Source organism: Oncorhynchus keta, chromosome 17 (assembly GCF_023373465.1).
Source record: "Oncorhynchus keta strain PuntledgeMale-10-30-2019 chromosome 17, Oket_V2, whole genome shotgun sequence".
Taxonomy (NCBI): Eukaryota; Metazoa; Chordata; class Actinopteri; order Salmoniformes; family Salmonidae; genus Oncorhynchus; species Oncorhynchus keta.
In genome coordinates, this window is record NC_068437.1 from 5484868 (window position 1) to 5510813 (window position 25946).

The window sequence follows — 25946 nt, forward strand, 5'->3', positions numbered from 1 at the left end:
AGTGTGTCTATGTATGCGGATGACTTAACACTCTAGACTTCAGTTACCAGAGCGACTTAACACTTAACAAAGAGCTGCAGTTAGTTTCAGAATGGGTGGCAAGGAATACGTTTAGTCCTAAATATTTCAATAACTAAAACCATTGTATTTGGGACAAATCATTCACTAAATCCTAAAGCTGAACTAAATCTTGTAATGAATGATGTGGAAATTGATCAAGTTGAGGTAACTAAACTGCTTGGAGTAACCCTGGATTGTAAACTGTCATGGTCAAAACATATTGACACAACAGTAGCTAAGATGGGGAGAAGTCTGTCCATAATTAACCACTGCTCTGCCTTCTTAACAACACTATAAACAAGCCAGGTCCTACAGGCCCTCGTTTTGTCACACCTGAACTAATGTTCAGTTGTCTGGTCAGATGCCACCAAGAGGGACTTAGGAAAATTACAATTGGCTCAGAACAGGGCAGCACGCCTGGCCCTTAAATGTACACGGGGAGCTAAAATTAGTGATAGGCATGTCAATCTCTCATGGCTCAAAGTGGAGGAGAGATTGACTTCATCACGACTTGTTTTTTGTAAGAAGTGTTGGAAAGCTGAATGCATTGAGCTGTCTGCTTAAAGTACTGGCACACAGCTTGGACACCCATGCATACCCCACAAGACATGCCACCAGAGGTCTCTTCACAATCCCCATGTCCAGAACAGAGTATGGGAGGCGCAAAGTACTACATAGAGCCATGACTCCATGGAACTGATGCAAGTGGTGGAATCCAATTAAGAAAACGGATAAAAATAGACCTATGGAACAGCGAGGACTGTGAAGAGACACACACACAGGCACACAAACGCTAGCACACAAACTCTATACACACGTACAGTGTAATATTGTTGTATGGTGGAATTATACATTTTGTGTTGTAGTGGTGTAATAATGTTATATGATGTACTGTTTTATATTTTGTTTTATATGTAATATATTACGTGACTTAATGTGTTTGGACCCCAGCAGCTAATGGGGACAAACAAATACATACATACAAATACAAACACTGCCTGGAAATAATAGTTTTTGCATGGACATTGCCATTGATGACTTCCACCATTTTAAAGTAGTCAACTGGGTGGGACTTCCTATGGGTTTAGGAAGGATCACACAATTACATCCAGGTCATCAGGAGGGATCTGCCAAGGAATTATACTTGTGAGCAAATATTCCATAACTGTAGGTGAAAGTAAATCGGCAGCCTTGGCTTCATACCAGTTCAAACAACACACTCCAGGTGGCAGTATGCACCCTTTAAGTGTGTTTACCAACTTAAGTAGGATAATAAGAAAATTGACTTCTTCAAAATGGAGATGGCCTCAATGGCACTGCCCAATGGGACACAAAGATGTGTTGTTTAACTAAGTCCATGTGAGGAACACTCCATATACAGCACAGTGTCCTCCAGTGGTTGTTTACAAAACAACTAGCATGAAAGTAAAGCTTTGATTGCCCCAGTTGGATATCAACTCCTGCCTCCCACTCTTAGTAACAGTATAGCACTACCCCTCAGACAAGGCTTGCTGGCCCCTTGTAGAGCTAAAAACAACTGAATGGGTGTAAGCAATATGGCAAGCAACTCTGTCCAACCCACGAAAGCTTGCCTGCCTAACCCATGACAGTTTCCACCATGGGGAGACAGTCAGACACACTGACACTTATCATTACAGACACACTGAACTGATTGTCAACATGACATCCATGTTGAATCTATAATGCATTGAAACACTAATGAAATACGTGCAGTGGTTTCTTTCTGTCTGTCTCACGGTGTAACCTGACTCCACTGCTCCAGAGAGAGACCCCCTTCACCCTGCGGACCAGAATGCAACCTGGCTATATTTAAACTGCCCTAGTCAATCTCGTAATGAACTTTCAGGACTGTAACGCATGCAAGGATGACTGACTGACTAACCGACTGTCTGTATGACTGACTGTCTGACTGATGAGGTGACTGACTTGAATAGTTATTATAAAAGCTAATAGCTGGACCTCAGCCTCAGAGGAGAGAGAGACAAGAAGAAAGACTCCTCAGCATTCATACCCTGGTAAGACAACACTGTGTCAGATTAGTAAATACACTGTTCTGAACTCCTGGTTCTGGAGGGTTGCAGTCAATTGCATTTCTATTCAGACAATTCAGGAAGTAAACTGACATTTTTTTGGGGGGGTGGAATTTTTGTTTATTTCCTGAATTGACTGAATTAAATGGAATTGAGGTGGTGACACTACTAAGCATCGCTCAGTTCGCCACACTGATTTAAGACAATGCCCTAACCCTGGTTGCAGTATGAGCAGGGTTCTGTCCTAGCCCAGCACTAACACATGATATTCAGCTAATCAAGGTCTTGATGAATTAGTTGATTATTTAAATCAGGTGTGTTCGTGTTGTTGGGACAAATACCTCCACAAATCGCAGCTCTCTTGGACCACAATATATACAGATATACTATACAGATATACTGTAAATTCTGGATTGGAGGTCAATTCTGGATTGGCTCCTAGCCACAGACAGACTAGATATAGACAATTTGTCGGTGCTCAATTCACACTTTTACTGGACATTTCTGGTCATAGAGATAATTGCTTCCCAGCTACAATAGTCAAAAAACCTATTTGATTGAGTTGAAGTTATAGTCTAGTTGAAGTTATAGTCTGGTTGAAGTTATAGTCTAGTTGACGTTGTAGTCTAGTTGACGTCATAGTCTAGTTGAAGTTGTAGTCTAGTTGAAGTCGTAGTCTAGTTGAAGTTATAGTCTAGTTGACGTTGTAGTCTAGTTGACGTTGTAGTCTAGTTGACGTTGTAGTCTAGTTGACGTCATAGTCTAGTTGAAGTCGTAGTCTAGTTGAAGTCATAGTCTAGTTGAAGTCATAGTCTAGTTGAAGTTGTAGTCTAGTTGAAGTCGTAGTCTAGTTGAAGTTATAGTCTGGTTGAAGTTATAGTCTAGTTGACGTCGTAGTCTAGTTGACGTTGTAGTCTAGTTGAAGTTATAGTCTAGTTGAAGTCGTAGTCTAGTTGAAGTTGTAGTCTAGTTGAAGTCGTAGTCTAGTTGAAGTTATAGTCTGGTTGAAGTTATAGTCTAGTTGACGTCGTAGTCTAGTTGACGTTGTAGTCTAGTTGAAGTTATAGTCTAGTTGAAGTCGTAGTCTAGTTGAAGTTATAGTCTAGTTGAAGTCGTAGTCTAGTTGAACTTATAGTCTAGTTGAAGTTATAGTCTGGTTGAAGTTGTAGTCTAGTTGAAGTCGTAGTCTAGTTGAAGTCGTAGTCTAGTTGAAGTTGTAGTCTAGTTGAAGTCGTAGTCTAGTTGAAGTCGTAGTATAGTTGAAGTCATAGTCTAGTTGAAGTCGTAGTCTAGTTGAAGTCGTAGTATAGTTGAAGTCGTAGTATAGTTGAAGTTGTAGTCTAGTTGAAGTTATAGTCTAGTTTACCTGCTGCTGTTTTCCTTGTATTTCTCCTTTTTCTCCTGACAGTTCCCTTGTAGACACAATGATAGTTTGGATTGGCTAGTGCATGTTAAAAGGAGTTGTTCCCCTCCTCTTTCCCCCTCAATGTTCCTGAACAACATCTGGGACCTCAGCTGAGAACTACATTCTCTATTCTCTGTTTTCTTGGAAAAGGGGGTTTAGAAATATTAGTGTTATGCCATTGGCATTTTTTAAAATGTCCTCCAAAGAAATTGCACAACGTTGTCAACAGTTTCACTTGAATCACAGAGACAAATGTATTATGATCTCTTCCTTCTGTTTAAATATTCAAGAAAGGTGTTTCTATCTTTTACAGTAAGTTACATAATATACTGTCCCCTTTACACATTGTGTAAGCAAAGTTACACAACACGTCATCTCCATTACACTTGATGTCTAGACAAAGTAACACATTGTCTGCTTCACACTTGACGTTGTGGTGGCATCTGCTTCAACGCCCACGTGCCATCCGGCAGCTCCACCAGCTCAGGGCTTGAGTTCGACGGGGATGTCGCCTTATAGAATTTGCTTCCGCCCTCAGGCAGAGGAATATCTGTATACATACCATCCACAGCCGCCACTTCCTCCCTGCCTTTAACTGGGCTGTTACGAACCCCTTTGGCCCTGCAGTCAAGGAGGATGGAAACGAGACCCGTAACATATCTCATGCAAATCATAACAGTGAAAAGGAACAGTGAGAACTAATAACCACAGACAACTTAAATCTACCATTAAACACTATTGGTTTATTTTTAAACAAACGGTAAAGAGGAGGGGGGAGCTGAGCTGGACCCAAGGAAAGAAATAATAAATATATTTTTTTAAACTAATACAGTGGGTGGTCCGCCAGTTCTAACTAGGGTTCTTAGACAATGTTTTCCTAAGGGTAATATATGACCATGGGTGACTTGGCTTGGTATTCCCTTTTCCCAACAACAAACAAACAGTCATACACCACAAAAATACATACTCACAGGATAACAGACAAATGTGACATGTAGGAGCGAAAACAAAAGAGAGATAGCTCAATCCAAAGAGAGAGACAGAGAGACAGAGAGTGAGAGTTTGGGAAAACAACTGAGTGGGTTTTTAAACCAAGGGAAAGGGGATGTGATTAGGTAAGGGGAAAGGAGCAGGTGTGTCTTCTGTCGAGACTGATTAGAGAATGATGATTGCCACCTGTGAGGAGGGGAGAAGGAGAGAAAAGAAATACATGCAGGACACCTGTATCCATAACATGGGCCATGCTGCTCCTCAGCAGATCCAGGCTGATCCTTTTCTTGTCCTTCTTCTTATGCTTCCTGTTTCAGTGTTAACAAAGTCCGGTCGGGGGACTGAAGGAGTCATCAGGTCACAATGACCAGCCTTTTTCACAATACCAGGCAAAAAAACAAGACAAACCTTCATACCATAATGTCTACACACAAACTACATCATTGTCATCATATTAGATAATGCCAGAGTCAACATAGCTACTAGAACTAACGCGTTAGTAAACCCCCAATCTAATCCATGTGTAGAATCAAGTGAACGGCAAGCATTTAGCAGCTACAATGGCGGGCCCGAAAGATTACCTTGAATTGGAAGTGTTGGATAGCCTTAGTCAGCTACCTAAAATAAATGTAACTCCTCTCTATTTGAGTCAGGTTGTTGAGTAGGTTAAATAGCTGGATTAGCTAGCGTAAGTGAAACTGAACCTGAAACAAATTATATAACGAATTATCTCTCTCTCTGCTGCTTCTCCTTAATTTTTTTAAACTGTTCAACTATTGTTTTTTACTCTCTTTGAGTCAACTACCCACCACATTGTATGCACTGCAGTGCTAGCTAGCTGCAGCTTATGCTTTCAGTGCTAGATTCATTATCTGATCCTTTGATTGGATGGAAAACATGTCAGTTCATGCTGTGATAAGTTGGAGGACATCCTCCAGAAGTTGTCATAACTACTGTGCAAGTCTATGGAAGGGGGTGAGAACTATCAGCCTCCTAGGTTTTGTATGGAAGTTGATGTACCCAGAGGAGCGCAAAAAAAAGTTGTCCTCCGGCTACATCATGGTGCTACCCTGTTGAGTCCCGTTGAGCCTGCTGTAGACCTTCATTGCAAAACAATGTGTTTTAATCAGTTATTTGGTGAAATTTAGTATAGTTTGATCTAAAAAAGGATAACTTTTGAAAGTTTCACTATTAGTATTTTAATGAAATTCACTGATAAGGATAGTCCTCCACTTCCTGTTCTCAGGAGCCTACACTGACTGAGACATTGAGGAGCTGAGGGATGATACTTGTTATGTATGGTACAATGGGCTGTATGTCGTACTGTACGTTGTAATGATTTCCGACAGTGTGCTGCTTTACATATGAATGGGTTTTCAGAATTAGTGGCACATGTCATAAAACTTCAGAGTGATATACAATATTAAACTGTGGAGATGTGTTCTTCTACAACTAAGCTAGTTACACTGGTTCCTCAATTAAATGTTCCTCAATTAAATATTTGGAGCTTATGCCGCTGTCAAGGCTCAGGAGTAGACTCAGATGCAAACAGTTTCGAAGTAACAAAAGTTTATTACAAAAACAAGGGGGCAGGCAAACGGCAGGTCAAAGGCAGGCAGAGATCAGTAATCCAGAGCAGAGTCCAAAAGGTACAGAACGGCAGGCAGCCTCAGGGTCAGGGCAGGCAGTGGTCAATAATCCAGGGTGGTGTGACAAGTTACAGAACGGTACGCAGGCTCAAGATCGGGGCAGGCAGAATGATCAAAACTGGGAAAAATAAATGCAGGAGCACAGGAAAAACACTGGCAGGCTTGACAAAACAAAATGAACTGGCAAAAGACAAACAGAGAACACAAGTATAAATACACTGGGGATAATGAGGAAGATGGGTGACACCTGGAGGGGGTGGAGACAAGCACAAAGACAGGTGAAACAGATCAGGGTGCGACCGTTTGAGTTCGATGGTGGCACATTGTAGTAAATTGCATGATTCTGTCATTGCACCACACAATCAGAAGGGGAAGTTGCTGATCTATCGGTAGTCTAAACTGTGGCACAAATTGACTATCTTTTCGTAAATTCATGGAGGTGTGAATGTTTCAGTCCGGTTTTGTGAGTGTAATTTCCCATTGCAATAATTCTGACAGCCAAATGTCAAACTCCACCCATCATTTATTTTACTTTATAACATTCCCAGAAGGCATGGATTATTATAACCTAATGAAAATTAAACCTGGTAATACAATTTAATTTGCTGCAGGCCTAAAAAATATGGGTTTAACCTTCAGAATGAATGATTATATTGAAGATCGAAGCCGCCTCAATGACTTCCGAGAGCCAATCCGTTATCCAACAAAATAATATATCTATACCTTGTTTTTATGACCACAAATACTAGGCTATTGTTCCTCTTTTCCTGCATTAATTAATTTGTCTGCTTGTCTATTTAACATTTGGATAAAAAGAACACATGCCATGAATTGAGAACAGATATCTTTTTTTCACAATGCAATTTGTGCTACAGTTTGACAACTCAAATCACTTTAAAAATCCTTCTAATATTAGACAACAAATAAATATACTAAAACAATAACTTAAAAAAAAGGTCCATTTATCACTAGATTTCTTCAAATTACTGTGCAGGAAAAGGATGTCATTCAACGTGTCTGGTTGCAGGCTTGCAGTTGGCTTCTCCCTGAAACCACACATCCATCTGAAGGTGACTCTTTATCCACCGTGTCTGGTCCCAGGCTCGCAGCTGGCTTCTCCCTGAAACCACACATCCATCTGAAGGTGACACTTTATCCACCGTGCCTGGTCCCAGGCTCGCAGCTGGCTTCTCCCTGAAACCACACATCCATCTGAAGGTGACTCTTTATCCACCGTGTCTGGTCCCAGGCTCGCAGCTGGCTTCTCCCTGAAACCACACATCCATCTGAAGGTGACACTTTATCCACCGTGCCTGGTCCCAGGCTCGCAGCTGGCTTCTCCCTGAAACCACACATCCATCTGAAGGTGACTCTTTATCCACCGTGCCTGGTCCCAGGCTCGCAGCTGGCTTCTCCCTGTAATCACACATCCATCTTAAGGTGACTCTTTATCCACCATGCCTGGTCCCAGGCTCGCAGCTGGCTTCTCTCTGAAACCACACATCCATCTGAAGCTGACTCTTTATCCACCGTGCCTGGTCCCAGGCTATCAGCTGGCTTCTCTCTGAAACCACACATCCATCTGAAGGCGACTCTTTATCCACCGTGCCTGGTCCCAGGCTCACAGCTGGCTTCTCTCTGAAACCACACATCCATCTGAAGGTGACTCTTTGTCCACCATGTCTGGTCCCAGGCTCACAGCTGGCTTCTCTCAGAAACCACACATCCATCTGAAGGTGACTCTTTATCCACCGTGTCTGGTCCCAGGCTCACAGCTGGCTTCTCTCTGAAACCACACATCCATCTGAAGGTGACTCTTTATCCACCATGTCTGGTCCCAGGCTGACAGCTGGTTTCTCTCTGAAACCACACATCCATCTGAAGGTGACTCTTTATCCACCGTGCCTGGTCCCAGGCTCACAGCTGGCTTCTCTCAGAAACCACACATCCATTTGAAGGTGACTCTTTATCCACCGTGTCTGGTCCCAGGCTCACAGCTGGCTTCTCTCTGAAACCACACATCCATCTGAAGGTGACTCTTTGTCCACCATGTCTGGTCCCAGGCTCACAGCTGGCTTCTCCCTGAAACCACACATCCATCTGAAGGTGACTCTTTATCCACCATGTCTGGTCCCAGGCTCACAGCTGGCTTCTCTCTGAAACCACACATCCATCTGAAGGTGACTCTTTGTCCACCATGTCTGGTCCCAGGCTCGCAGCTGGCTTCTCCTTGAAACCACACATCCATCTGAAGGTGACTCTTTATCCACCATGTCTGGTCCCAGGCTAGCAGCTGACTTCTCCCTGTCATCACACATCCATCTGAAGGTGACTCTTTATCCACCATGCCTGGTCCCAGGCTCGCAGCTGGCTTCTCCTTGAAACCACACATCCATTTGAAGGTGACTCTTTATCCATTTCCCAGGCTCAAGCTGGCTTCTCTCTGAAACCACACATCCATCTGAAGCTGATTTTTTATCCACCGTGTCTGGTCCCAGACTCACAGCTGGCTTCTCCCTGAAACCACACATCCATCTGAAGGTGACTCTTTATCCACCATGCCTGGTCCCAGGCTGAGCTGGCTTCTCCTTGAAACCACACATCCATTTGAAGGTGACTCTTTATCCACCGTGCCTGGTCCCAGGCTCACAGCTGGCTTCTCCTTGAAACCACACATCCATCTGAAGGTGACTCTTTATCCACCGTGCCTGGTCCCAGGCTCACAGCTGGCTTCTCTCTGAAACCACACATCCATCTGAAGGTGACTCTTTGTCCACCATGTCTGGTCCCAGGCTCGCAGCTGGCTTCTCCTTGAAACCACACATCCATCTGAAGGTGACTCTTTATCCACCATGTCTGGTCCCAGGCTCACAGCTGGCTTCTCTCAGAAACCACACATCCATCTGAAGGTGACTCTTTATCCACCGTGTCTGGTCCCAGGCTCACAGCTGGCTTCTCTCTGAAACCACACATCCATCTGAAGGTGACTCTTTGTCCACCATGTCTGGTCCCAGGCTCGCAGCTGGCTTCTCCTTGAAACCACACATCCATCTGAAGGTGACTCTTTATCCACCATGTCTGGTCCCAGGCTAGCAGCTGACTTCTCCCTGTCATCACACATCCATCTGAAGGTGACTCTTTATCCACCATGCCTGGTCCCAGGCTCGCAGCTGGCTTCTCCTTGAAACCACACATCCATTTGAAGGTGACTCTTTATCCACCGTGCCTGGTCCCAGGCTCACAGCTGGCTTCTCTCTGAAACCACACATCCATCTGAAGCTGATTTTTTATCCACCGTGTCTGGTCCCAGACTCACAGCTGGCTTCTCCCTGAAACCACACATCCATCTGAAGGTGACTCTTTATCCACCATGCCTGGTCCCAGGCTCGCAGCTGGCTTCTCCTTGAAACCACACATCCATTTGAAGGTGACTCTTTATCCACCGTGCCCGGTCCCAGGCTCACAGCTGGCTTCTCTCTGAAACCACACATCCATCTGAAGCTGATTTTTTATCCATTGTGTCTGGTCCCAGACTCACAGCTGGCTTCTCCCTGAAACCACACATCCATCTGAAGGTGACTCTTTATCCACCATGTCTGGTCCCAGGCTACAGCTGACTTTATCACACATCCATCTGAAGGTGACTCAATATCCACCATGCCTGTCCCAGGCTCGCAGCTGGCTTCTCCTTGAAACCACACATCCATTTGAAGGTGACTCTTTATCCACCGTGCCTGGTCCCAGGCTCACAGCTGGCTTCTCTCTGAAACCACACATCCATCTGAAGCTGATTTTTTATCCATCGTGTCTGGTCCCAGACTCACAGCTGGCTTCTCCCTGAAACCACACATCCATCTGAAGGTGACTCTTTATCCACCATGCCTGGTCCCAGGCTCGCAGCTGGCTTCTCCTTGAAACCACACATCCATTTGAAGGTTACTCTTTATCCACCATGTCTGGTCCCAGGCTAGCAGCTGACTTCTCCCTGTCATCACACATCCATCTGAAGGTGACTCTTTGTCCACCATGTCTGGTCCCAGGCTCACAGCTGGCTTCTCTCAGAAACCACACATCCATCTGAAGGTGACTCTTTATCCACCGTGTCTGGTCCCAGGCTCACAGCTGGCTTCTCTCTGAAACCACACATCCATCTGAAGGTGACTCTTTGTCCACCATGTCTGGTCCCAGGCTCGCAGCTGGCTTCTCCTTGAAACCACACATCCATCTGAAGGTGACTCTTTATCCACCATGTCTGGTCCCAGGCTAGCAGCTGACTTCTCCCTGTCATCACACATCCATCTGAAGGTGACTCTTTATCCACCATGCCTGGTCCCAGGCTCGCAGCTGGCTTCTCCTTGAAACCACACATCCATTTGAAGGTGACTCTTTATCCACCGTGCCTGGTCCCAGGCTCACAGCTGGCTTCTCTCTGAAACCACACATCCATCTGAAGCTGATTTTTTATCCACCGTGTCTGGTCCCAGGCTTGCAGCTGGCTTCTCCTTGAAACCACACATCCATTTGAAGGTGACTCTTTATCCACCGTGCCTGGTCCCAGGCTCACAGCTGGCTTCTCTCTGAAACCACACATCCATCTGAAGCTGATTTTTTATCCACCATGCCTGGTCCCAGGCTCGCAGCTGGCTTCTCCTTGAAACCACACATCCATTTGAAGGTGACTCTTTATCCACCGTGTCTGGTCCCAGACTCACAGCTGGCTTCTCCCTGAAACCACACATCCATCTGAAGGTGACTCTTTATCCACCATGCCTGGTCCCAGGCTCGCAGCTGGCTTCTCCTTGAAACCACACATCCATTTGAAGGTGACTCTTTATCCACCATGTCTGGTCCCAGGCTAGCAGCTGGCTTCTCCTTGAAACCACACATCCATTTGAAGGTGACTCTTTATCCACCATGTCTGGTCCCAGGCTAGCAGCTGGCTTCTCCTTGAAACCACACATCCATCTGAAGGTGACTCTTTATCGTTTGGAACCACGCAATTACCAGATGGACAGTAGGCCTCTTGAAGAGATCACGGAAATTCACAATAGCTGGCCTTATGTTTCCTGCAGTTTTCAGCTGCAGTATCACCTTTTTCGAAAATCGTCAGTCCACATGTCAAGTATAATTGCGCCAATGTATTTACCCAAGTTCTCTCATCATTGAATCACATCTGGACCTCATTACCTCCCCTTTATAAGTCCTTTCCTTTTGTTCTTTCCTCAGTTGGTATTGTGTTCATGTTGACTCGCTTCTGTTATGCTGTCTTGTTTGTTGTTTTCATTAAACGTTTTACCTGCACCTGCTTCTCGACTCACAGCGTCAACGTTACATGTGGTCAGTCAGAGTTGACTACTGTTGTAAAGAGTAGCCTAATGGCCAAAAACTTGCATCTGATGCTTAAGTACTCTAAAGTTTGACATTCTAACTCAATATCACAAGACCAGATTTGCCCTAAGGAAAAATGCATCCACCTGTAGAAATATATTTATTTATTATAATCCACATAATATTTCAAATGAAATTAGCTGTCGTGAGAGGAGAGTCTGCATGCTAAAGACAATCAGAAAGAATGTGTCTTTAACGTACATTATAATATAACTTATTTTGAACAAACGCCAGGAATGACTGAGCCCTATGCTGTTTCTGCTTCTGTTGCCTATTTGAGTTTTTGTTTAATATCCTACTGATTCTGTGATTAGCAAGCCTCATGCAATCGCAAAATGTTGGATCAAGCAATTTCACAAATCCGTCTGTTTTTAAACTTTGTTATGCTGTATTAAAGACTTTACAATTTGTTTTGATTAGAACAGACTCTGCGGTATTACTTATACTTTATGTAGTATTGTTTAAACTGTTCCATATCTCTTGTGCTTTTGACAATGATTTTAAATGAGGCCTAATTCACATGCCTAAAATACTTACAGTATATCCACTAAGCTAATAAATAATCACATGTTTCCTTTTGAGTGTGTTATTTTCATTTATTACTTTGGAATACATGCAAAAGCGATTTGGAGTTGTTGAACAAGAGTGACAAAATGTATTATAATTCCATTTGAATTAACTGAATGATAAGGACGAAGAAGAAGAGTGTGATTGAATTTAGAACAAAAACTTTTATTTTGTTTCTACTTTGTCAGAAAAAGTTGTAACTTGTAGCCGTAGCTTATTACTTACTAAACCTTACAATTACACTGTAAATTTTTTATTCTAAGAGAAACAAAACTGGTCTGTTATATTCCATTATATTCTTAAAATATATGTGTTGACTGAATATAAGCAAATGTTGTTTGCTAAATTAACAAGTTGATGTCAAAGCCATAAAGCCTCTGCTACTAAGCACATCTAATCATATCTACAGTATATACAGTATATGCAAATGAGGTAGGATATGAGAGGTAAGGCAATAAATAGGCCATGGTGGCAAAGTAATTACAATAAAGCAATTAAACACTGGAATGGTAGGATGTGCAAGTTGAGATACTTGGGTGCAAAGGAGCAAGATAAATAAATAAATAAATAAATACAGTATGCGGATGAGGTAGAATGGATGGGCTATTTACAGATGGGCAATGTACAGATGCAGTGATCTGTGAGCTGCTCTGACAGCTGGTGCTTAAAGCTAGTGAGGGAGGTAAGAGTCTCCAGCTTCACAGACTTTTGCAGTTTGTTCCAGCCATTGGCAGCAGAGAACTGGAAGGAGAGGTGGCTAAAGGAAGAATTGGCTTTGGGGGTGACCAGTGAGAAATACGGGTGGGTGCTGCTAAGGTGACCAGTGAGCTGAGATAAGGCGGGGCTTTACCTAGCAGAGACTTGTTGATGACCTGGAGCCAGTGGGTTTGGCGACGAGTATGAAGCGAGGGCCAGCCAACGAGATCATACAGGTTGCAGTGGTGGGTAGTATATGGGGCTTTGGTGACAAACGGATGGCACTGTGATAGACTGCATCCAATTTGTTGAGTAGAGTGTTGGTGGCTATTTTGTAAATGACATCGCCGAAGTCGAGGATCGGTAGGATAGTCAGTTTTACGAGGGTATGTTTGGCATGTTGAGTGAAGGATGCTTTGTGGCGAAAAAGGAAGCCGATTCTAGATTTAATTTTGGGTTGGAGATGTTTGATGTGATTCTGAAAGGAGAGTCTACAGTCTAACCAGACACCTAGGTATTTGTAGTTGTCCACCTATTCTAAGTCAGAACCGTCCACCTATTCTAAGTCAGAACCGTCCAGAGTAGTGATGCTGGATGGGCGGGCAGGTGCGGACAGCGATCGGTTGAAGAGCATGCATTTAGTTTTACCTGCATTTAAGAGCAGTTGGAGGCCACGGAAGGTACCTTGGCACCTTGGCGTCTGCTCTGGATTATCGACCCCTGCCTGCCTTGACATGTCGTTCGCCTGCCCCTGTGGTTACAATAAACATTGGTACATCACACAGTCTTCACTTGGGTCTTACCTTGATTCATGATAGTAGGTGTTTTATTTATGACATTTACTTGTGAAATGTTACCGACTAGATAACAATAGAAAGACTACTCTGGTGGTATTGGCAGAGAGTCAGGCGGAGAATGGAGTGAAAGTGCAACAACACTGTGGGATAGGTGTAAATGGTTTAGCAACCTTTACAATAAATTGGAATAAAAAAAGAAGCCATCCACCCTTGATGGGCTATCAGCAGGACAATAGACTAACTGAGTTTAGAGACTTTAAATGTATTAATGGGTGTTTGCAAGGCATGTCACTTCACTCATCTCTTTGCACAGCCCACCACATAAACTTTTCTAACCACATCTGGATGGATCCATAAAGAGTTACTGTGGGAATAAATATCACTGAATGACAGAAATATTGGAATAAAGTAGGCTAATGGCAACAAATTGTTGCTTACTGAAACACCCAAAGTCATCTGAATCGTTATAATAGGATTTGAAGCAATCGCCTACCCACGTGTGGTCAACTATTTCAGCACTGTTTCGCGCTGCTTTGAGACAAGCATGAGGACTGGTCTTGTTTTTGGTCTACCTTTCTTTACCTAGGCAAGTCAGTTAAGAACTAATTCTTGTTTACAATGATGGCCTACAAGTACCAATCAATCAGATTTTTATTTTCACAGAATCTCGGTTTGGGTATGGGTTAGCCTACGATTAGAGTGTGGAAATGTTAGGATAATTTTGCTCTTCACTTGCAGTCGCTTAACAGCCTAGGCCTACTTCTAAATGGTCACGTTGTACAGTTCCTTGAGGGCCATTGTGGTATCGGTGTCATGTTCTGACCTCAGTTCCTTTATTATGTTTTTGTGTTAGTTTGGTCAGGGCGTGAGTTGGGGTGGGTAGTCTATGTTCTTTTTTCTATGTTGTGTTTATGTGTTTGGCCTGGTATGGTTCTTAATCAGAGGCGGTGTCGTTCATTGTCTCTGTTTGAGAATCATACATAGGTAGCCTGTTTTCCCCATTTTAGTTGTGGGTGATTGTTTCTGTCTCTGTGTCTACCAGACAGAACTGTTTAGTTTTTGTTCGTTCTCCTTGTTATTTTGTTTTTGCTGTTAATTGTTAATAAATTATTCAACATGGACACGTACTACGCTGAATATTGGTCCGATCCTTCATACTCCTCATCAGAGGAAGACGAATATCGTTACAATCGGCTTGAGGGGGATATACACGGCTGTGACAATAACCGACGAGAATTCTCTTGGGAGATAATACGTTCGCCGATTGATTGTGAGGAATTCTAGGTCAGGTGAACAAAAGGACTTGAGTTATTGTATGTTGTTACACTTACAACATGAGTGGTTAATCATGAAACATACACCCCGCCCTTCTTCTTCCCGGAGAGATGTTAATTTCTGTCTGTGAAAAGCACAAAGAATCCTGGTACCGACTCTGACAGCATATCCGGACAGAGCCATGTTTCTATGAAACAGAGTATGTTAAAATTCCTGATGTCTCTCTGGAAAGCAACCATTGCCCTAATTTCGCCTACCTTGTTATCTAGAGACTGGACATTAGTGAGTAATATACTTGGAAGCGGTGGGTGGTGTGCGCGCCTCCAATTTCTGATCAGAAGGCCGCTTTGTCTACCTCTGCTGCAGTGAAGTTGTTTTGGGTCAACTTCTGGAATTAGTTCCAATGCCCTGGTTGGTTCGGACAAAGGATCCGCTTCGGGAAAGTCGTATTCCTGATAATAAGTAAGTAAGTTAAGTTGGTAAGTTGACGTCTCTCTGATATCCAATAGTTCTTCCCGGCTGTATGTAATAACACTTAAGGTTTTCTGGGCTAACAATGTAAGCAATAATACATTTAAAAAAATACTGCAAAGCTTCCTAAAGACTAGAAACGAGTGGCCTTCTCTGTCGGCGCCATTTTAGGCAATACAATAATATTGAGAAAAGAGTACATGTAAAAAGTATATATATTCTGTACTTACATTGATTCGGGCTGTATTTTATAATGTGGATTACAGGTGGATATCCTTGATCTAGAAAATGATTAAAAAACACTGCCTGAAACAAAACTTTGTAATTGATAGACATTTAATCCTACAACTGGAAGGTTTCAAATACTAATGTTAATTAGATAGATAGCTAGTTATTCTACTCGTCAAGGCCTTTTAAAACAGAAAAGCAAACTCGGCTGTTTACAGCTAGCGCTAGACAACTGTCTCTTTGGTTGCTAACATTGACTAGCTAGGTCAAAGCAATGTAAAATACCAGTCAAAAGTCTGGAAACACCTACTCATTCAATAGTTTTTCTTTATTTGTACTATTTTCTACATTGTAGAAAAAGAGTGAAACATCCAAACTATGAAATAACACATAAAATCATGTAGTAACCAAAAAAGTGTTATTAAACAAATCAAAATGTATTTCATATTTTAGATTCTTCGAAGTAGCCACGCTTTGACTTTGACAGCTTTGCACACTCTTGGCATTATCTCAACTAGCTTCACCTGGAAGGCTTTTCCAACAGTCTTGAAGGAGTTCCCACATATGCTGAACACTTGTTGGATGCTTCTCCTTCACTCTGCGGTCCAACTCATCCCAAACCATCTCAAATGGGTTGAGGTTGGGTGATTGTGGAGGCCAGGTCATATGATGCAGCACTCCATCACTCTCCTTCTTTGTCAAATAGCCATTATACAGCCTGGAGGTATGTTGGGTCATTGTCCTGTTGAAAAACAAATGATAGTCCCACTAAACGCAAGCCAGATGTTTTGGCGTATCGAATTCTATATAAATCACAGACAGTGTCATCAGCAAAGCACCCCCACACCATCACACCTCCTCCTCCATGCTTCACGGTGGGAACTACACATGCAGAGATCATCCATTCACCTACTCTGAATCACAAAGACACGGCAGTTGTAACCAAAAATGTCAAATTTGGACTCATCAGACGAAAGGACAGATTTCCACCGGTTTATTTTCCATTGCTTGTGTTTCTTGGCCCAAAAAAAGTCTCTTCTTATTATTGGTGTCCTTTAGTAGTGCTTTCTTTGCAGCAATTCGACCATGAAAGCCTGATTTACGCGGTCTCCTCTGAACAGTTGATGTTGAGATGTGTCTGTTACTTGAACTCTGTGAAGCATTTATTTGGGCTGCAATTTCTGAGGCTGGTAACTTTAATGCATTTATCATCTACAGCTGACATAACTCTGGGTCATACTTTCCTGTGGCAGTCGTCATGAGAGCCAGTTTCATCATAGCACTTGACGGTTTTTGTGTCTGCACTTAAAATAAACTTTCAAAGTTCTTGAAATGTTCCATATTGACTGACTTTAATGTCTTTGCTTATTTGAGCTGTTCTTGCCATAATATGGACTTATGGTCTTTATCAAATAGTCATATCTTCTTTATACCATCAATACCTTTCACAACAACTGATTGGTTCAAACGTATTTAAGGAAAGAAATTTCACAAATGAACTTTTAAGAAGGCACACCTGTTAATTGAAATGCATTACAGGTGACTACCTCGTGAAGCTGGATAAGAGAATGACAAAAGTGTGCAAAGCTGTCAGAGGCAAAGGGTGGCTACTTTGAAAAATGTTTTTATTTTATTTCACTGTTTTGAACGAATCAGTTGGAAGGGCATTTGATTTCCACGGGAGTGCACGTTTCTTTCACCAGACCTCCTATTTGTGCACGTGCTTGTGCCGGCACAATTCTTTTAATGGGTAAAGACCATAAGCAGCGTCAAAGTTGCAAGTTATTTTCCACCATAATTTGCAAATAAATTCATAAAAAATCCTACAATGTGATTTTCTGGATTTTTTTCCTTCTCATTTTGTCTGTCATAGTTGAAGTGTACCTATGATGACAATTACAGGCCTCTCTCATATTTTTAAGTGGGAGAACTTGCACAATTGGTGGCTGACTAAATACTTTTTTGCCCCACTGTATATGCAGTATATCTTGTGTGTGTGTATAGTGTGAACTGCATGTTATTGTGTGTTTGCATGCATGTGTCTATGTTTGTGTTGCTTCACAGTCCCTGCTGTTCCATAAGGTGTACTTTTATATGTTTTTTAAATCAAATTTTACTGCTTGCATCAGTTACTTGTTGTGGAATAGAGTTCCATGTAGTCACGGCTCTATGTAGTACTGTCCGCCTCCCATAGTCTGTTCTGGACTTGGGGACTGTGAAGAGACCTCTGGTGGCATGTCTTGTGGGGTATGGATGGGTGTCCGGGCTGTGTGCCAGTAATTCAAACAGACAGCTTGGTGCATTCAACATGTCCATACCTCTCACAAGTACAAATTGTGATGAAGTCAATCTCTCCTCAACTTTGGGGCAGGAGAGATTGACATGCATATTATTAATGTTAGCTCTCTGTGTACAACCAAGGGCTGTGCTGCTGTTTTCTGAGCTAATTGCAATTTTCCTTATTCCCTCTTTGTGGCACCTGACTACATGCCTGAACAGTAGTCCAGGTGTGACAAAACTAAGGACCTGCCTTGTTGATAGTGTTATTTATAATGCAGACTACTGTTCAGGCTACTGTTGTATCAATATGTTTTGACCATGACCGTTTACAATCCAGGGTTACTCCAAGCAGTTTAGTCTCCTCAACTTGCTCAATTTCCACATCATTCATTACAAGATTTAGTTGAGGTTTAGGGTTTAGTGAATGATTTATCCCAAATACAAGTATTTTAGTTTTTGACATTTTTAAGATTAACTTATTCCTTGCCACCCATTCTGAAACTAACTGCATCTCTTTGTTAAGGGTTGCCGTCATTTCAGTCGCAGTGGTAGCTGACGTGTATAGTGTGTTGAGTCATCCGCATACATAGACACATTGGCTTTGCTTTACTTGAAAAAAACCTAGACAGCTGTCCTGGGGCATTCCAGATTCTACCTGGATTTTGTTGGAGAGGCTTCCATTATAGATAACACCCTCTGTGTTCTTTTTAGACAGGTAACTCTTTTCCACAATATATCAGGGGTGTAAAACCATAACACATACGTTTTTTTTCAGCAACAGTCTATGATCGATAATTTCTAAAGCTGCACTAAAGGCTAACAAAACACCCCCAGAATAATTTTATCTATTTCTCTCAGTCAATCATCAGTTACTTGTGTAATGCTGTGCTTGTTGAATGTCCTTCTCTAGAAGTGTGCTGTAAAATAGCATTTTATCTAGTCAAACACAATTTTTTTCCAGAAGTTTACTAAGGGTTGGTTACAGGCTGATTGTTCATCCAGTAAAGGGGGCTTTACTATTCTTAGGTAGGGGAATAACTTTTGCTTCCATCCAGGCCTGAGGACAATCTAGAAAGTAGGCTTAGATTTAAGATAATGCATATAGAAGTGGCAATATCGTCTGCTATTATCCTCAGTAATGTTCCATCCAAGTTGTCAGACCCTGGTGGCTTGTCATTGTTGATAGACAACAATAATTTTACTTACTTTACGAATTCAAAATCACAATGCTTGTCTTTCATAACTTGGTCAGATATACTTGGATGAGTAGTGTCAGCGTTTGTTTCTGGCATGTCATGCCTAAGTTTGCTAATCTTGCTAATGAAAGAATCATTAAAATAGTTGATAATATCAGTGGGTTTTGTGACGTAGCCAGCTGACTTATGATGGAGCTGAGTTTGCCTTTTTCATTTAAGGTGCTCCAAAGATTTGTACTATCATTCTCTATGTCATTTATATTTGTTTCACATTGTAGTTTCTTCTTTTAATTCAGTTTTGTCACATGATTTCTCATTTTGGAGTACATTTTCCAATCGGTTGTACAGCCAGACCTATTTGCCATCTCTTTTGCCTCATCCCTCTCAAACATACACTTTTTCAATTCATCATCAATCCACGGAATATAACAGTTTTTACCGTCATTTTCTTAATGGGTGAATGCACAATAGTAACTGGGATTGTTTCACATGTGTCAAGTGCAGCATCTGGTTGCTCGTCATTACACACCACGGACCAACATAGGACTCACTACAAAACTTTTTGTCTGAACTTCAAAACATCTCTAGGGTATGTGGGCAGCCCCATCTGGAACATCTAGTGAGATTTCAGCGCCAAATTCAAATACAGAAATGCTCATTATAAAAATTCAGAAAACAAAACATATTTTACATAGGTTTAAATTAACTTCTTGTTAAACCAACCACAGTGTCATATTTATAAAATGCTTTTCGGCGAAAGCATACCCAGCCCAGAACATAGCCCAGTTGACAAATTATTACAAACAGTAACCAGCCAAGCAGAAGCATGACAAAACTCAGAAATGGAGATACAATTAATCCCTTACTTTTATGATCTTCATATGGTGGCAATCAGAAGACATTAATTTACTCAATAAATGTTCCTTTTGTTCGATGAAGTCTCTTTATATCCAAAAACCTCTGTTTTGTTAGCGCGTTTTCTTCCACAGGCTCCACAGGCTCAAACGCAGTCAAAACAATCAGACAAAAAAATCTAAATTGTATCCGTGAAGTTTATAGGAACATGTAAAACGATGTTTACATTCAATCCTCAGGTTGTTTTTTGCCTAAATGAGATATAATATTTCAACCGGGACAATAACGTTGTCAATATAAAAGGTAAACAAGAAATGCACATGCGCATGAAAAAGCTCTGAGACACGGTAGGGTCCACCTGTTCAGACTGGTCTTACTCCCTCATTTATAAGAATACAAGCCTGAAACGATTTCTAAAGACTGTTGACATCTAGTGGAAGGCATAGAACTGCAAATTGAGTCCTAAGTCAATGGATACTGTAATGGCATTGAATAGAAAACTACAAAACCAACAAAAAAACGACTTCCTGAATGGATTTTTCTCAGGTTTTCGCCTGCTAAATCAGTTCTGTTATACTAACAGACACTATTTTAACAGTTTTGGAAACTTTAGAGTGTTTTCTATCCAAATATATCAGTTATATGCATATCATATCTTCTGGGCCCGTAGTTTAATTTGGGCATGCTTTTCATCCAAAATTCTGAATGCTGCCCCCTACCCTAGAGAAGTTAAGTACTATACTAGGTTTCCTAGGTATGGCTACTATATTGTGATCACTACATCCAATGGATTTTGATACTGCCTTCAAACTAATTTCTGCAGTATTAGTAAAGATATGATCAATACATGTTGATGATTTCATTTCTGTGCTGTTTGTAAATACCCTGGCAGTTTGATTGATAACCTGAACCAGGTAGGAGGCACTAGTTACAGTTTGAAGCTTTTTCTTTTTTGAGTGGGCAGCCTGATGAAAGCCAGTCAATATTTAAATCACCCAGAAATTATATGTCTCTATTGATATCACATATATTATCAAGCATTTCACACATGTTATCCATATACTGAACGTTAGCACCTGGTGATCTATAGCAGCTCCCCACCAGAATGGGCATTATGTAAGGCAGATGAACCTGTAGCCATATTACTTCAACAGCATTTAACATGAGATCCTCTCTAAGCTTTACAGGAATGTGGTTCTGACTATAGACCACAGCACCGCCCCCGTATGGCATTTCTATATTTTCTGTAGATCTTATAACCATGTATTGCTACCACTGTACCATCAAATGTATTATCTAAGTGAGTTTCAGAACATGAATGTCATCTGTTACTAGAAATGATTGATTTCATGGACCTTGTTTCTTAAGCAACATATGTTAATGTGGGCTATTTCTAACACTTTTCTGGGATGCTTGATTGTTTTTCTTGATTTACTGGGAAGATTATCAGAGGTAAACATGCTCGGGTTATTTTTATTTGTGCAGGGTGAGTTGCACACAGTGGACTTCCTGCTAGGACACACCACCTCAGTGTTAACAGTATAATTCTGGTTCATAGGCATATATTACTGCATACAATAGCTGTAGGTTCAGCAGAGACATTCAGGGCAGTAAGAGGGACATAAATTAGGTTACTTACATTGTGTCTATCATTTGAATGGTGTTTCCTCTGACACATTGGTGCGGGTGATCAGAAGCGCAGTTTGGTGGGTCATGTTTCGGAGGATGCATGACTCGACCTTTGCCTCTCCCCTGCCCGTTGGGGAGTTGCAGCAATGAGACAATATCGAAATTGGAGAGAAAGGAGAGAAGAATAAACAATATTCTACAACTTGATTGGAGTCCACCTGTGGTAAATTCAATTGATTGGACATGATTTGGAAAGGCACATACCTGGTCCCATAGTTGACAATGCATGTCAGAGCAAAAACTAAGCCATGAGGTCAAAGGAATTCTCTGTTGAGCTCCAAGACAGGATTCTGTTGAGGCACAGATCGAGTGAAGGGTACCAAGATTCTTCCTTGAGCTGGCCGTCCAGCCAAACTGAGCAATCGGGGGAGAAGGGCCTGGTCAGGGAGCTGACCAAGAACCCGATGGTTCTGTGACCAACAAATCCATAGATTAGGACCTAATTAATTTATTTCATTTGAATGATTTCCTCAACTATAAGTCAGTAAAATCTTTGAAATGGTTGCATGTTGCATTTGTATTTCTGTTCATTGTATTGTAAACATGTTTTTACTTGTTACGTTGATAGAAAGTGAGGGAACAGGAAAGACAAGAGAAAACATGGACTACATTCCGATTCTCTACCTTACCCAGAATAGATAATAGATAAGGGCAGATAATAAGAACACAGACGTTGTGTCAAATAGGTAGTGGGACAGATTCATCACAACACCATGGCCAACACCATACACTACCACCCGTGGAGGTGGTGGGACTAACCGCTCGACCACCCACAGACCTCTAGCTGACAATGTCTATTCTTGTTTTATGGTTGTGTACATAGAGGGAGGAGGGCACAACGTTGACTATATTATGACAGTATGATTACATTTCTTTATGGCCGATTAATGACAGATTACATGCAAACAATGTTAATGTGATTCCCATGATAGTCTGATCAGAGGATTGTCTGTGTTTATTATTATATTATTATTATATCTGTCCTGTTATTGTTTGTTGTTATTACCTCTACCTTTAGGGAGGTTGACACAAAACAACTTTATTGTCTAATCATATGAATTATTTGTTTTTCAGGATATTCACCAATTATTTGAGTTCTGTGAATATGGTAAGTTCAAAATTAATTTGAACTCAAAATGAATCATATTTCAATAGCTATTGAAACCAAATAACGACAATCATAAAATGGGAAATTATTAAAACAGAGTTTATGTTTTTCATTGAGAGTAGTTTTGACTCTTTGCCTATGTTCTTTGCCTATGACTATCTCTCTCTTGCTTTGTCCCTCGCTCCCTTCCTCCTTCTTTCCCTCTCTCTGTTTTCCTCGCTCTCTCACTCACTCTCATTCCCTCTACCTCCCTCTCAACCTGTGTCTTGCCCTCCCCTAAGGTTCGTCCTTCCCGCCCCAGCAGTCACCGCCACTGTGACAGCTGTTTCAGCCAGTGCTGCAAGGCCCCTGTGGAGATCTCGGTGTCATGTGTGCTCATCCCCTGCCGCCTACAGTGCGGCGCCCTCTTTCACCTGTGCAAAGAGGAGGAGCATGCGCTACTCTGCCCCAATGAGAGGGTGCCGTGCTTAAACGCGGGCTTCGGCTGTCCAATCAGCATGCCCCGTTCCTGGCTGGCGGCCCACCTGCAGGTCTGTCCAGCCAGCGTGGTGTGCTGCTCCATGGAGTGGAACCGCTGGCCAGCCGAGGACGCCCAGTCACACACACATTCGGCCCTGCAGGATAACCTAGTGAAGGAAGAGGAGGAGGGGGGAGGACACGGTGAGGCGCTGGACCTGGCCATGGCTCTGAGAGATCAGCACCATTTGTTCCACTCCCTGAAGATGAAGAATCTCTTCCCTGAGCTGATTGAGAGGGTGGAAGTGGAGGAGAGGGAGGAGCAGAGGAGAAGGGAGGGGAGGAGGAGGGAGAAGGAAGAGAAGGAGAGGGAGGCCCTGGAGGCACAGGGAGTGGATGGAGGACTGTCTTTCCCTAACAGGGTTGGCTGTGTGTCTCCTGCTGATCGAGGATGGTATGGACCCCTACCTGAGGATATTCAGGAGGCGGTTAGGGAGAGGGACAGAGAGAGGGAGGAGGAGATAGAGTTGACCCAGGAGGAGAGGGAGGAGCTGGCCAGGGGAAGGGTGGTAGGATCAGAGGGCCCGGTTGCCTACGTTTGGGAGCGCATGTTTAACATGGAGAGGGGAGGCTGCATGATAGCTGAGGCTAACCAAGAGGCAGAGGCAAGGGGCAGAGGTCAGGGTCAAGCATCAGGAGTTAGAGGTCAAGAGATGGAGTCACATCAATCACAGACCCTGACCACCACAGGGACACACGCACTTAATGACACACACACACACACAGACAAACGCCCCAACCCCCAGTGTGTGGCCTGTCTGGCCGGCACTAAGAAGAAGCAGATGTATTACTACAACCAGCTGGAGCCCATGAAAATCAACACAGTGAGGACCTTTAAGATTCCCACCAGCTTCACGGCCAAACACACACGCATCAGGAACCCCGGACACCGGAAGAGGGTGGATACGGCCGTGGACACCAGCGACCTAGGGGTGGAGCCACAGGACATGCCTATCTGGGAGGAGGTGCAGGTGAGATTTCAAGGTGAACTCTTTGGATATCTCCAGTGAAAGTAGTTGCAGACCAATAGTCTCCCATTATAGTTCATTAGTCTCCTATCAGCATCAATTCATGCCTAATTGAAAATTTGGGCCCACCTCAGTGGAATTTGCCGCACCTATTTAGAGTAATTCCTTTCCTAGAGCGGAAATTCTCATTTAAGCTAATACATATTCAGGAATTGGGGGTGTGAGCGTTGTGGTGATTTCTATGTGTAGCAGAGAAATAATGACAAATAAGATACTGACTGATAGCTGTCAGAGTAACTAGCTAGTATGCTAACCTTAGCTGGCCAATGAAAGTTATGTGAGCACTATTTCAGTTAAAAATAATTATTTCTTAAAAAGACTACCAGCCTACCTGTCAAGAAATGAGTCTCAGCTAAACCATGCCTACACAAGCTGTTGACATGTTGACGTTTGTCTGACTCTTCCCATTTGATAATTCCAGTGAAACTGTGTCATATTCCAGATGTCATGGAGCTAGCTATATATCAGTGCATTATCTAAATTGCGGCTGTGATTATGCCATAGAAATAGAAAGAATATAAGCTCTGGTAATATGGATAGCCTAACTATTGAGACAATGGGCGAGTTCGTTTTGCATGTACCGGTGCCCCGGGTGGGTGGAGATTTCTCTTTAGGATCAATGGAATGGTTGAAAATAGGGAGGTGCAAAAACATTAGTTTACACCCCTTATTTTAATTTGCTCCATGGCTCAGGCAGCCAAGTGCAGGCTACAGCAAAAAGAAGGAAGTGGAAGCGAGAGCCCACTTGCTGTTTTTCTCTGGATCAATTAAAGTAAATTAACTAAGTAGACCAGACCCATCTGCTATTGCATTTGAGTCTATGGGAGACCCACCCCATTAACACTAGAACCACTGGGCCTTGAGGGACTGTAGAATTCTAACAGTGTAATTCATATATTTCATATATGCTATTGCTAAAATAACAATTTGGTTGTTTTCATGAAGGTTTTAGGTAGCATTAAAGTAAGATTTATTTTCTAATTTCAAATAACAAAATAGCATTTTCAATAGTTTATGTTACTGTAGAGTATACAGTGCCAGTAAAAAGTTTGGACACACCTACTCATTCAAGGGTTTTTCTTTATTTTTTTAACTATGTTCTACATTGTAGAATAATAGTGAAGACATCAAAACTATGACATAACAAATATGGAATCATGTAGTAACCAAAAAAAGTGTTCATATTTTATATTTGCGATTCTTCAAAGTACCATTCATTCATTCATTTGCCATGTTGACAGCTACGCAAACTCTTGGCATTCTCTCAACCAGCTTCATGAGGTCATCACCTGGAATGCATTTAAATTAGCAGGTGTGGCTTCTTAAAAGTTCATTTGTGGAATTTCTTTCCTTCTTAATGCATTTGAGCCAATAAGTTGTGTTGAGACAAGATTGTGGTGGTATATAAGATAGTCCAATTTGGGAAAAGACCAAGTCCATATTATGGCAAGAACAGCTCAAAGAAGCAAAGACAAACAACAGTCCATCATTATGTTAAGTCAATACGGAACATTTCAAGGATTTTGAAAGTTTCTTCAAGTGCAGTCGCAAAAACCATAATTTCCTATAATGAAACTGTCTCTCATCAGGACCGCCACAGGAAAGAAAGACCCAGAGTTACCTCTGCTGCAGAGGATACGTTCATTAGAGTTACCAGCCTCAGAAATTGCAGCCCAAATAAATGCTTCACAGAGTTT

General features: G+C 42.2%; 1 protein-coding gene across 1 annotated transcript in view; it reads left to right on the top strand.

Annotated features, from left to right (window-relative positions):
• Positions 1-1941: 1941 nt before the first annotated feature.
• The window catches only part of LOC118396209 (F-box only protein 40), a 42036-nt gene continuing 18031 nt past the window's right edge, over positions 1942-25946 (top strand). The window contains exons 1-3 of the mRNA XM_052465337.1: positions 1942-2096; positions 22672-22705; positions 22987-24192. Coding sequence (XP_052321297.1) covers positions 22703-22705; positions 22987-24192 — 1209 coding nt within the window. The 5' untranslated portion in view covers positions 1942-2096; positions 22672-22702. The remainder of the gene's footprint in view (positions 2097-22671; positions 22706-22986; positions 24193-25946) is intronic.